The 14,413-nt window shown below is 39.5% G+C and overlaps 1 protein-coding gene across 2 annotated transcripts in view; it reads right to left on the reverse strand.

Annotated features, from left to right (window-relative positions):
• Positions 1 to 1,229: 1,229 nt before the first annotated feature.
• The window catches only part of LCOR (ligand dependent nuclear receptor corepressor), a 92,883-nt gene continuing 79,699 nt past the window's right edge, over positions 1,230 to 14,413 (reverse strand). For both annotated transcript variants that reach the window (XM_087725714.1, XM_014071120.2), the window contains one exon: positions 1,230 to 12,565. In XM_087725714.1, coding sequence (XP_087581840.1) covers positions 7,897 to 12,565 — 4,669 coding nt within the window. In that variant the 3' untranslated portion in view covers positions 1,230 to 7,896. The remainder of the gene's footprint in view (positions 12,566 to 14,413) is intronic.

A 14,413-nucleotide genomic window follows, 5' to 3' on the forward strand; every position in this document is an offset into this window, starting at 1 on the left:
CTTTCACAAATGTTTGTAAACACAGTCTGCATGCCTAGGTACTTGATTTTATACACCTGTGGCCATGGAAGTGATTGGAACACCTGATTCTGATTATATGGATGGGTGAGCAAATACTTTTGGCAATATAGTGTAACTCTGAAGGGAGAGGGAGAGGTGGTTTACTCAGGAGCAATGAGCTGTAAGAAGTTAGCAATTCTCTCTTAACTCTTGACCAATGTTCAGTATGGAGATAGGAGTAGTGACATATAAAACGCTTCATATAGGCAGCAGTGCCAAGGCGTGGTGGGGGGGGAGATATCATCTACATACAGGTAGTCTTCAACTTACAATTCATTTAATGACTGTTTGAAGTTACAACAGCACTGAAAAAGTATGTTATGACCCTTTTTTACATTTACAAGTGTTGTAGCATCCTTGTAATCACGTGATCAAAAATCAGATGCTTGGCAACTAATGTTTATGATGGTTGCAGTGTCCCGCAGGGGTCATGTGATCACTTTTTGCGACCTTCTGACAAGCAGAGTCAGGTTCACTAACAACTATGTTACTAACTCAACTGCTAAACACTCAGTACTAGGTCATAAAATGGGGCAGAGCTCACTTAACAACTGCCTCACTTAGCAACAGTAATTGTGAGCTCAATTGTGGTCGTAAGTCAAGGACTACCTGTAGTTGCACCTTCTAGAATTAACCTAATGAAGTGGTGGATCAAATAGGAAAGCACACACAAGTTTTAAAAAAAAGCAGAGGAAAAAAGGTGACATTGAGACAGGTCTTGAGTAAGCATACTTTGAGCCAGTCTTCCTTGATCTAGTATAGTCAAAACATTTTGACTATAACTTCCAGAATGTCCAAGCAGCAGAGTCAAAAGCTCTGCTTATATTCAGCTTTCCTCAGGATTTTGATAGCTATTTCTTCACTACTACAATTGTCTCGATAATCTCCACCAATAAAATGAAGCCAGGTGAGAGATGGGGCTGTTTTAATTTCATATATTAAATTGGGGACTACAATTAACAAAAAATATTATCAAGCACTTCTGATTTTTCAAAGATTCAATATCTGGTGTATTCACTGCAACTGGTATCTCAAAATAGCCACTGAAATTGATAAATCAGCTCAGTCTTTCATCAATCGGCTGGGGAAAAAAACTTGTGAAACCCTAGTGAATTGTGGACCAGGGCTTAAAAATCTTTATATTAAATTTCATCACACCACACCAATGCTGACATTTTAAAAAGTTTAATAAGCTGCAATAAAATAAGGACCTATAGAGTACATAGAGTCCGTCACAATGCATAAAAGAAAGCAAGCACAGAAAAAGGATAAAAGGATTAAATCACTTTCCATTGGTTAGTCAAGGAAATAACAGACACACACAAGTATGAAGCTGTCACAATTGATACAATTTCAATGGTAAAATAGCCCTAGCCATTACAGGTTTATGAATTACTGGAAAGCAACTGAGTATTACCTTTTATATACATTTAAAATGTTCTTCAGATGAGGTATATAACCATTATCTAATGACACATTTTAACCAACAATACACAACAGACACATTCTTCTCCTAACATCACAGCATTTTCCAGTGCCCTGAAGAGAAGAAAAGGATATACAACCAAACCCTTCCAAAAATGCTACTTATCGTATGTAGAGTCTGGATGACAATATCAGGCTGGTCAAACATGGGGAGGAGAAATCCCCATACATGATTCTTGAGATGGGATAGAAAGGACTGCTTTGGATAAAGAAATGAAAGGAATATAAATTAATGCATAGAATATAAAATTGCCAAATACAATTGTTCACTTGTTGAGTGCAAGACATTAATGAGGGCTCATTGAACTTTCCCCCCAAGTTTTCAGGTATGCTATTGGAAACTAAAATGATTGCAGAAGGTTAGTAGCCTGCTCCCTATACTAAACCTCCTGTAGCAACTTTGTAAGAGAAGTGAAGACATTAACAACAAATACAGACAGGAGTTAAATTTTTTGGACAGCAGAAAGTAGATGCAAGAATTAGCAAAAAGGAGCTACCTATAGGATTATGCCTTAAGGCAGGCAACATATAGGATTATGCTTTAAGACAGACAACTAATAAATTTCCAGAAAGAAGAATGGAGCAAGCATTTTCAACAGCCAAAAGCACATGAAAACCACACATTTAGGAATATCCACACAATCCCATCAAAATAATTATCAAATAAAAGAGAATGCTATCCTAATAGCATAATGTGACCTAAGGAGTGTTAAGAGAGAGGAACTAGGGAAGATAAAAGTATGATCCAAAGAAATAAAATAAAAACAATTTCTAGAGACCCCAGAAAAATGGGACCTAGCTCAAAGCAGCAGCTGAAGATTTGGAGTAAGAATAAGAATTGACAAGAATCAGCTGCAAAATAATAGAAAGCACCCAACATTCCCCTTATGTGCCACTGCCACCCTGTTGCCCCCCCCCCACAACGCCCCGGCTTCTAGTAAAAATCTCCTTTTATTCACTATCCCTGAGTCCATATCCCCAATCAATACATTTCTTCTGGATTGCCAGTAATTCCCTGTGATGATGCCCAAACATGGAGTAAGAATGAAACATAAGATGTTTCTTTCTTTAGGTGGCAAGACCACTGAAGAGAATCAGGCTTTACTGAGACATGCATACACAGGCACACGGCCACCGATATGCCCTTTTTTCCCCACAAGAAACTTTATTACTAGAATTCTTATTGCTTTCAAGTGCTGTGCCTAAAAGTGCACGTGACCAAACAGTTTTCAAAGAACTGTGCTCAACAGTTGAATTTTCAAGTCACTTCCACAGAAGCAAAAAAAGAGGAAAAAAGCAACCATGTCTTGCTTTGAATGCATTTGATGTAGCTTTTACAGAGATGGCCAGTCTGTGTCTGTGCTATTCTCACTTCAGCCTGAAGGTTTTAAGAATTTTAATTCCTGTCTACTATAACACAGCACTTGTTCTAATGCAGAATGTAGTCTATAATGGTTTTATAATGCTTGATATCAAGATTTCTGTATTAAAGGTGTTGGTTTTAACATAAAGGAATATTTAATGATGAGTGTGAAATATTTAGCCCATGCACAGGCTTACATCTCAGTAAGATCTAGGATTTTGATTTTGTAGCATAAATTCCAGACCAGATGACAGTTCTTCTGTTTAATGCTATTTGCAGTAGGAAATATGCTTTTAAAAAAACCACCTTTCTATAATATTGCAAACCAACAGAACTCCTGAGACTTGCCAGCACAAAATACAGGAAATAAATATTTTAAAACTATTTATATTTACATTATTATTCTTCCATTTTGTGACTACCTAGGGAGAAAAGGCAGAATTTATCCTGCACCTAGGAAAGCATTTAAATCTCTAGCCAGATGCTATGAAAACATAGCATCATGTCCATGTGTCTGTACTACACATACAGACGTATATATTCACATTGCATTGGAATGTAATGCATACACACATTATGAAACTTTTGATAGCAATGTAAAGACTTATTTATGCAAATTATTACATACATGTTAGAAAAATCATTCAGACTCCATCCATTTTAATTATTTAGGAAGCCTGCTTAAAAAACAAGCTTTACTTTCAATGGAAATGTGAAACTCCTGAGATTATACTAAGATAAATATTCTGCAGTCCCTTGGGTAAATGCAAAAAACAACCACCACCACCCTTTTGTTCACCTATTCAGTTCTTCCCAAAGACTGAGATGGGCAAATATTGTTTAATATTATTAAGAGGAACTGTTACAGGATGTAAGCTGTCCCTTAACTTATGAGTGGTCACTTAACAACAGTTTGAAGTTATGACAATTTTTTTAAAAAGGGCTACTTATGTGTCCCAATAATTACAATTGATGCAAAACCCCTTGCAGTCATGTGATCACATTTCAGGGACTTGGCATATGCCTTGACATTTATAACCAGTTGCCGTGTCCCATGTTCACATGATCATGTTTTGCAATTCTTTTGCCATCTTGAGGCAAAAAACACTTATCAGATAAAATGAGTTCACACTTATGGCTATGTAGTTTGCTGAATAGCCACATAACAACCTTTGTGACTCACTTAATGACCTGGCAAAAATGGTTGTAAAATCAATTCTGGTCACACAGTGCCTCACTTTATGACAATGGCTTACAGCCAAAGATCCAGCCCACTGTGGTTGTAAGTCAAGGACTACCTGTACAACTAACTTTTGCAATTCATACTTGGTGATTTTATGAATGTCAATGGTCCTCAAATGGCTCTCTGATTGTTTTGGATTTGTACCCAAGGAGCTTATTACTATTAGTACTATCAATGATTTCTTTTGCTAGAATTGTTCTACTTCTTTTTGCAGGTCTTTATATTTTATTATTTTCTCCAGTTCATCAACATCATTATTATTATTTCAAAGTAAAAGCATATTCATGTTGAGAATATGTGTTTGACAGGATGAAAAAAAAGCCATTAACAGAGAAAAGTGAGTGCTCCAATCGTTATAGAGGTTACTGTTATGCAGAGAGGTGTGAAGGTGCAATTCTTCACTTTATAAACGACATGAGTTTGTGTTCCATATAGCCATTGCTAGGAACTACTGAATGCAACAGCAAGCCCAACCGCAAAGCATCAAGCATTTGGCTAAGAGTAGGATTACTAAGAGAGAATGAAAGCATGCCATTTGGAAGAATTAGGGACAGTAAGAGGGATAAGATACAAATATGATAAAAGCCAAACAACAGGACAGGTTTAGGGGATTTTTCTTAGGGTAATCAGAACATGAAACTGCACCTTACATACCAAATATCTATTAGATGAGGGAAAGGTAAAATGCTCACAATAAAATGCAAGGCACATAATTAAGTCCTGTAGTTTCTAAAAGAAAAGCCTAACCCAGCAATAGTACAAACCAAGTTTCAAAGTTCATTTTAATGAAGAGACTTGAGTGTCAAAAAAGAAGTGTTTTGAAAGACATCCCAAGGTACTCTTTAAAAAAGGTATTTGAATATTAGAGGCTCAACATCTCTGCCAGGTATGAACCGAGTGTCACTGGGATTAAAGCACAGAGCAGTCTTTCAATTAGATAATACTTTGTTTTCTTTTATCTCAAGACTTGTTAGCTCTCTACACCAAATTGCATATATATTTTTAAACTACCTAAACTGTTTTGAACTGCTTGGTTAATCTCTTGCTTCCTAATATTTTGATTGTATACATAGAAAAGGTATGTCCAGCTGGCAGCCAAGAGTGCTTAAGTGTAGGATGGCGTGGCCTTCTCCAAAAAATAGTAAGAAACTGGACTAAAACTATCAGCAACTCTGGGCCTGGCAACCGATTGATTTCTCAGAATTATGCAACTTTGCATGGACATATTAGAGCAAAACAGGGTGGAATTGAAGCTGAAGCATGTTGCATAATGCTTACACAAGGAACATTTAGACTCTAGATCACACAAGAAATTGGAACGCACGAGTTGTAGAAAGATTTTATTAGCAGAGATCTAAATCAGAATCACTTAGCTTAGTGATGTACCACAAGAAGCCCCAACTACCCAGCAGTTTGTTAGGAAGCAGCCCTGGGCAGAAGGAGCAGGAAGTTGTATGCATATCTGAATGTAATCATGTAAAGTTGGAGGAAAAAAAGATTTTTGCAACCCCTTGCCATCACCACACACATGCATGTGCTCACACATTTCCTTAAATATTTTTAATACTCCTGATGGAATGTCTAGCACATTTGATATTTACAATTAAAATAGCAACCGACAAATTCATATGAATCTTTACAGAGAACATTAAGCCTAACCTGATGCTTACAACAATTAATTTTATACATCGTGATTTAAATGAAAACAGAAGTTAAAAATCAAATGATTTTAAAATATTATATAAAAATGGGTCCACCCTGGTATGTCTTGTAGCTTTAGGGCACCCTCTCAAGTCACAGACTTGAGTAAGCGGGTGAGCAACAGGGCTTTACATTTTTAGATGTCAAATTCCAATTTCCTTGATCAATGAGAAACTTTACAATAGGTGCGGTAGTTATGAATTTTCTGCCTGCAGTATAATGAGCTTTGGTATAAGAATAGAAATGCTCTCTATCCTTTAAAAAAATCAATTTCCTCACACTTTCATTCTCCCCCAACTTTATCTTATATTCAATAACCCCCTCACCACCTGGAAAGACTGGTTCAGGCTAGTTAATACAATAATGCATAAAGATGTTTGAGTTTGTTGATCTCATCTGGTATCCATGGCAAGCTATTCTGAAAGGTCAAACTATCTGAAGGCCTTCACAGGAAGCTCTCAGGAGTCAAACATGGCAAACATGAGGAGGTCTGCACAAGTTTCTAAGCAATTATCTAGGCCTTTGTTGTGGCTTAGCGAGAGCTAGAAAAATAAAATAAAACTCTGGTCCTTACCTTTCTTCTCCAGCCTCAGAGCAAAAGGAGTCACTGTTACTCCCCCCAAATGAGCAGCACAAGACAGGATGTTTTCTTTTCAGAAAACATTGCTTCCCTTCTTATTCGATCCAAAACAAATGTCTGAACTGGAAAAGTGACTATTGCAATTGAAGTACATTGTATTCTAGTAGGAATGACTTCTTTAAAGAAAGATGACACCTTTATTTTTCTTAATACACAAACTAAACTTTGAAGGTAAAGCCAGGTAACTTGCATATAAAATTAATGAATAATCGGTGAACTTATACGCTTCTTGGGGGAAGGCAGAAAGAAATTTACTTCATGTTAAGTTGCAACCCATACATTTGTGAAAGTACCAGAAAGTTCCAGCTGCTACTTCATTCACAACCAGCATTGTCATAATTTTACTTTTTAAAAAGCCTTCAGATACCTGAAGATGTCTATGGAAAAGAAACTTGCAGCAACTTCATTGTAAAGAAATTTAAAAATTCTTCAACAATGAAAGATCTCTCACAATGAGCACCTTCCAATACTTTCTCTTTACAGATATTTTTCTCTGAGATCCATACTTAATTTTAGCATCATAATGTGCCTACAAATTCAGGAGTATTTTAAACAGGGATCCCCAAGAATTTGGGGGTAAATACAGTTCAGAACTTCTCCAACAGAAATTGAGGCAGCATTTTAAACAATAGCCTTTAAGGTGTTTAAGGTTTACAGCAATGTTAAACGAGGCAAGGAATCTCTATTTAGGGTAACATTTTCCATTCATCCAACAGGACTAGTTTCTTGGGTAGGCCAAGCATGGCTGAACTGTCACTGAAAACATAAAAGTTTTTTTTTTACACAAAACCTGGCTAGCTTATAGCCAAACCCTAAAGCCCAAAGTTACATCACATCGGTAATTATTAATAACTTAATAATAAAATCCATCATTATAACCTGCTAGTAAAGATTATAATTAGAGGAGGAAACAACTTTGGGTTTTGGCTTCATAATGCCCTGCACAAATTAAACAGTGTCAGTATGCTACAATGCACAAAAGGAAGGAAACGCTCTGTGTGATCCTTAGCAGACATGCCACCAAACTCTTGTGGGATGGCAATGACAGGTGGTTCTCTTTCCATTACAGTACAAGTGCATGTGCATTAACCCATAAACTGCTCACTTCAAATCAAGCAGACTAATTCATGTGTTTCCTAACATGATAAATAAGGCACTGTACTTTGAACTGAAACCGCCACGCTTCCAGTTCAACTCCAGGAACTTTCAACTTTTCTTTCTCCGTGATATAGAAAAATGGTGTTCCTCTCCGGATGCAACACAAATTGAAAGCTCCTTAAAAAGCAAGAGGGAGATGGCCTTTAGCCAGACCCAAGCGCCTCTCCCTTCTTCCCTGTTCAGCAGTGGAACTACTTGAAAGAAAGAGGAAGAGTTTCTATGACACACTTCCTACCCAAGATGTTGCTACTTTGCGTCCAGCCGCCTGCGCTTGCTGGGAGAAGATTCTTTCTTTGCCCTCAGCTTCCTCTTGCTCCGAGTTTTGTTCTCCTGAATTCGTTTCACCGATCTGGTGAGAGCTTTCTCACTGCTTGCCTTTTTAAGAGGCTGACTGGGGGGATCTCGCACCATTTTCTCCTTCAGAGCCTTTATAAGCCCTTGCTGCTTAGAAAGCAGGCTAGCCTTTTGACTGGTACTGGCTTTCCCTATATGGGCGGGAGCCTTTTTTTTCCCAGGTCGCGAGTCAATAAGTTTCTTTGACTTCTCATTCTGAGAGGTGTGCTTATTATTTCTTCCCGCTGCTGTCTGCTTTCTAGTAGCTGGAGCTCCCGCTTGCTTCACTTTACTGGCTTTCTTGAGAGAGATTCTTTCCTTGCTTGAAGGACTCAACTGCATGGCCAGTGTCCTGACATTCTCATTCGGTGTCTTTTTTTTGCTTTGCTGAGGGTTGCCTTTGCCGGAGGTGTCCTCCTGTAACTTTCCTTTCCCTTTCCTCCCCTTTCCTCCTTTTTCAATCGGAGTAGATTTAGTAGGAAGTTGGATGTCTTTCACTTGCTGGGCCAACTTGGGGGACATCAAGGGTTTAATGCACATGCTCTTGTTGCTTGAAGTGTTTTCGGCCAAGTGCTGCTTGGACACACAGTCATGCTTCTCCTGTTTCACCACCCTATGGAATCCATGAAGTTTGCCTCTCAAGTTGGAATATTTCCTCAGGATCCGTGAGGTTGTCTGCACTGGCATGCTAGGGGAAGGCGGGATACTCTTGGGTCCAATACATTGAGCCAAGCTGACTTCAGAGGGAGATGTCTGCTTTGGACCAACAGTCTGCTCTGACTCAGTCTGGTCACCATTCTCTCGAGGTCTGTTCCACAGCTTTGGGATCTTTATAGTATTTTTTGCTGGGGTCATAGCAGCAAACTTCTTCAAGTGTTTCTTTAGACGCTCTGCTTGGACAGAACTGGGATAGATGCCAGAAGAACAACCTTTCTGGAGTGGAAGCTTCATGAGAGGAATGTCTCCTGGGATACGTGTGTTCAGCTTCTTCACAATGACCAGAGATTTGGTTTCAGTTGTCTCCATAAACCATTTGCAGATATTGGAAATATCAAAACCCTTCATGAAAAGCATCTGAACAGGGGACAGTTTCTGGACTTCAGTGGATCCTTTAAATTTTCGAGTCCTCTTCTTGCTTTTCCAAATCTCTTTCAACTTGTCAGATTTATTCTTGACCTTTGGAGCAGGCTGAGTCTCCTTCTCCAGCTGAATCCAGCCTTTCTGGATCTTCATATACTGAGTGCTAAAGTTAGTGATGAGTTCTTGGTTGTCTTCCTCAGCACACCATTCCACAAATCTGGGCTTGTCAGAAAGTACTTTCATGCTGTTAAAACCAAGAGAGTTTTCATTTCTTGCATTTGGTTCATCTGTGACAACAGGATCTGCTGATGTGGTCATGATGTCAGAGTTTGCTTGTCCAATTGCTTTTTCTGATGTATTTTTTGTGGCAGTGACCACATGAGCTGTAGTAGGGGTATGCCTCAAATTATAGAACTGTAGGGCTGGTTTCTTGCATTTCATTGTCTTCTCTGGCTGTGCATGCTTGCTACCAGGACATATGAAACTACTTGTTTCATGCTGGTTGGACAATACTTCAATAATATTTATAGGACCGTCAGAATTCTCTAAACTTTTTGGCTTTAAATCTACTTGTTTTTCGGTTTTATCAGACATCTCTGTTGGAACATGAACACTTCTCTTGTCAGAATTGGCTTCTAAGCAAATTTCAAGCATTGCCGCTGGCTTATCTTTGTTATCTTCTCCATTCTGGCTTTCCTCTATTCCTCTATTAACTGATTCCTTTGCCATCAGTTTCTTATAGGTCTGGCTTATTGTGATGTCATTTCCCTCATCTGGCTGCTGTTCAGTAGATTTGCTACTCTCATTTATCAGTGTTTGATTGTGTCTGTCGTTAGGAAGGCACACAGATGTTGCCCCATCAAGTTGTACCTCTCTCTTAAAACGCTTAGCACCAGGACTTTTAGAAAGCTTTATCTGTAGCTGAGGACGCTGAAGAGAATTGGAAGAACAGGGTTGTTCAGAACTGTCTTCTGTAGGCACCAGGGACTGCTGGCTTCGAAGACAGCGATCCGAAACAATGTGGGTTTTTTTCTCTCGCCTTCGTTTTTTGTCTATGTTTGTTTTGGAAGAAGTCTCTTTCTTGTCCTTTTCTGATGTTTTGGGCTCTACTGGAGTTTTACTATTAACCTCCATTTCCTCATCAGACTTGGTGGTCTCACTGATGTTTATTGTGTCATTTATATTTTTCTCTCCCTTATCTTCATTGTCAGCCACAATGGGCAGCACATTTTTACATTCAACAAGCAGTCCTTCCAAATTCTGGGAATTTTCAGTAGTGGTTTTGTCTGTGTTAGTACAATCCAAACTGAGAGGCAGCTTTGCTGCTTCTAAATTGGGAAGCAGCTGGGGAAGCTCCACATCCATTTTGATAGTTGCTACTACTGAAGATTCTGCAGAAAGAGTCTCTGGAGGTTCTCGGTCAATATCAGTAGGAAGTTCAGGAACCCCACTGGTAGGATCAATTACAGGAGACATGCTCCTTGGGCTGGCAACAAGCTGCACAGGTGATACACTGTTGGGAATATAGGGAATCTCTGAAGGAAAGGTCATACAAGGGTCCAGAACATCAAGAGTGGATGGTACTACTGAGGGTTCGGCCAAGTCTATAGGGGAAAGAAGTGGGGGTTCTATAGATGGTGATACATCTATTACAGAAGCAGGCTCATCTAGTGGAGGCAACAAGTCCACACTATTGGCTGATACTTCAGGCATCAGCAGATCCATGCTAGCATGGGGTTCTGGCGCTACCAAAATAGGAGGTTCTGGGATAGCCGTTTTATCATTAGCAGCTTCTGAGACAGAATGTACAACAGAGTCTGCTATACTGTCACTATTTTCTTTAGATCTATTACAGTTATAAGAATCAGAGCCAGAGCTATTTGCCTCCAGTACGTCAGTACTGTCTTGCAAGACCCCTTCATTCTCTTGAGGAAAAGAGACAGTCATGGTCTGGAGTGAAGACACAAACAAGCTGTCTTTATCTGAATGAAAAACAGGGCAAGGAAATAGAGAAACAGGCACGGTAGCTTCTTCAGCAAGACTAGCTTCCCTCTGCTTCGGGACACTGACCTTAGAAGAGATGCTTTCATAAGAGCATTGCTCAGCTCTTATTTCATTGAAGGAATCTTCTTGAGTAGGGGCCACTGTGGAAGATCTTTGATCATCATTGCTACCCACAGGGTCAGTTGCAGCCAAATAGCTGTCACTTGGAAGAGAAATGCCCTGGATAGGACTTGTTAGCACCTCAGGCCTTGTTGCCAGGATGTTCCCATTCTCCTGTGAATGCGGAGTCTTGGCCAAGGTGCGAATAGTAGGAAGCTCACAACATTCACCGTTGTAGTAATATCCACGAGTGCTCTTCCTTGCTGTCTTTCTTGCTGATACTGTCTTTTTGCTCTCATAGTGACATTCTGTAATTGGTTGGCTAATATAGACAACATCATATTGATTATCATAGTCATTTATTCTTAATCCTGAAGACTTCTTGCTTTTACGTGTACTTTTAGTAGAAGCTGAAATGTTCTTAACCCGGGAGTGCCCATTGGTGGTTTTGTTGTGCACTGCTGGCATGGAATTAATAGGCAGCCAAATGTCTTTGGCATTCTCTACGTGAGTCTTGTCACCAGGATGCATGTGGCAGACTCCCTTGCTTTTCCCTGATGCCAGATAGTGATTCTCTACCTTTGATCTTGTTTCTTGGTCATTGATTTCCGTATCCTGGTGCATAGAGGCTTTGGAGCTGCACTGCAAGGCATTCTCTTTGTCTGCTCTCCGTGGAGAGCTAGTGGTGAAAGCCGTCTCTCGAGTTTCCTCTGGGAAAGCTTTGAAAGGGTTCTTCAAAGAACCTACCCTATTCTCTAAATTCTCCTCATTAATGTTTACATTTGTTGCTTTCGCAGCTACATAGCCTCCCAGTAAACCTCTACTTTGCACCTGATCTTTGTCATCTTCACCTTTTCTAGCCCCCGTCTCTTGCTCAGTAGCAGAGGTCTGACCTTCCAGATTCTTAATAGAGTGATGAGTATTGGAGGCAGTGAGGTACCCTTGAGTGGGACTGTCTCTGGGACTTATAGAAGTTGTTCTAATAGTTGGAAGCTCAGGGAAATCTCTTCTGACAATAGAATTGCAATTGTCTCTTCTGTCTGTAGATTTCAGTTCTACAGCATGTTTCAGCTTATGGCATAGTATTCGCAAAGAGCCACGGGCCTCTGATTGTTCTGTACCCAGCAATAAAGGGTTTTTTGACTCAGAGCAAGAAGTTCCATGCTCCTGGTTCTCAATATGATATTGGCTGCATCCTAAACTACAAGTAGACACATCCATGTTTTCAGGTCCAGATAACTGCTGGCCTTCATAGCCTGTTTGTACTTCAGAGCAGATGTCATTCAGGACACGGACAAAGTGTTTCTGGTGGTATGTGCAGAGTCTGACCATAATTTTTTCCAGTGGAGATTTCGGCTGGCCAAGAGAATCTATTGCTACTGCCTCCGCTGTCTCCTCACTAAAGAGAGAGAAAGAGAAAGAGAAAGAGAGAGAAATAGTCAGTATAGCACAAAATTCACAGCGTAAATTGTCACAATTCTATTCACAACTGAATTCTTTGGAAAGACCATATCCTTATATTCTACTGTAAGCAAGTAGATAACACAAAATTCCAAACAATATTAACATTATGCCTGGATTTCTTTTCTGGTTTCTGTCTATTTATGTATAACTCAAGCACTACAACCTGAATATCACCCTTTTTACAACATAATCCTTAACTGGGGGGAATCTAATGAGGTGGGAGAAACAACCTGAACAAATTAGTATGCAATGACAAGTTATACAAACAGACCCAGTGTGGTATAAAAGGTTGGATTGGGAAAATCCAGGATCAAATATACCCACTAGAAAGCTTCTGATCAGCAATTGCTTTTTAGTCTCTCTCAGGCCAACCTATTTCAGGTTGATTTCTATGAGTAAAAATTGAAGGAAGGGGTGTGACTTGGTAGAGGAAACCTTTACTTTTTTTAATGTTATGCATAATACCTTGAACTCCTGAGAGAAAGGTGTGGTAGAAATCTAATGAGCAAAATGTAATAATTTAAAAACAGGCTTGGATAATATTTACTAAGTATATAACACCAGCTAAGCTATTTTCATTACTGTTGATGCTGAACAAACAGGCAGTACAATGTATCATTCTAAACATGTGGTTAACAATCTCTTCAAAACATGCTGCAAGATTTAACTAAAACCTTAAGAAATTATAAGTTCTTTCATGTGTTCAAAGTCTCCAGAAGACTTCAACTAAAATCTTACCATTTTTAAAAAAATAGTATGGAGGCATATTTCTAGGTTTATGGTTGGGAGAATGGCTTATGGGTGTTACAACTTAATGAATTCAGAAGAGCACAAACTTCTGGCCAGAATATTGGACCAAGTCTCTTCTGCCTAAAGAAGGCAGCAGCCATAACTACAGTACTTACAATAACTGAATAATAAAATAGCTTTTCGTCTTTGGAAGATCCATGGAAAATGTGATTTCACCTTTCATTTATTTTTTAAAGATACATTTAATTTTCTAAAGAAAGGAAAGGAGTCCCTGTGGATTTTATTCCACTAGTCATTACCAACTATAAGGGACGACGCTCATCTACATTACAAGGCCATTGAGCCAGTGCTGTCTGAAGATGTTTCCATGGTATGTGGCCAGAATGACATCATGGAGTGCTGTTTCCTCCCCACTGAAGTGGTCCTTATTTATCTACTTGCATTTGCATCCTTTCGAACTGCTGGGCGGGGAGGGTGCAGGAGTGTTGTCATATAACTCCTTGTGTAGGTGTGGCGGTCACCCATGGCCCAGTGCATAACAGGGCATGCGCAGCCACGCTGAACCACACAGGAAAAAACAAACTCCATAACATCCTGATAGTTCACTCTAGATGTGCCTTACCCAACGACGCCCAGGATTTGACCATATATAGACAGAACTTCCCTGAGCAGTAGATTAGCAATTGTAGTTTGACAGGCTGTCTTAAATCACATGCTGATTGCTCCTCCTGCCTTTGTCCTATCTCAATAAAAGGGGCTACCAGACCCCATTCTGGGTTGCCTCATCCCGAGAAAGCTCGTGTCCGTGTCTTTTCTCAACATTGGCCTCATGAGCGAACCACGGGTACTTCACACAGGAGCAAGGAAAGATGGGCACTCACCCTGTTGTGTATGGTCGGGTCTTGAATCTGGGCTGTCAGCTTTCCAGCCGATAAGCCCAGCATCTTAACTACTGAGATATTGTGCTTCTCATTTTCTAAGAGAGAGTATTTATTGATCTCATATAAAAAGCATTTCATATTCAGATTATTCA

Source organism: Thamnophis sirtalis, unplaced genomic scaffold, assembly GCF_051295495.1.
Source record: "Thamnophis sirtalis isolate CommonGarterSnake01/CBP01778 unplaced genomic scaffold, rThaSir2_p1.2 scaffold_11, whole genome shotgun sequence".
NCBI classification, from domain to species: Eukaryota; Metazoa; Chordata; class Lepidosauria; order Squamata; family Natricidae; genus Thamnophis; species Thamnophis sirtalis.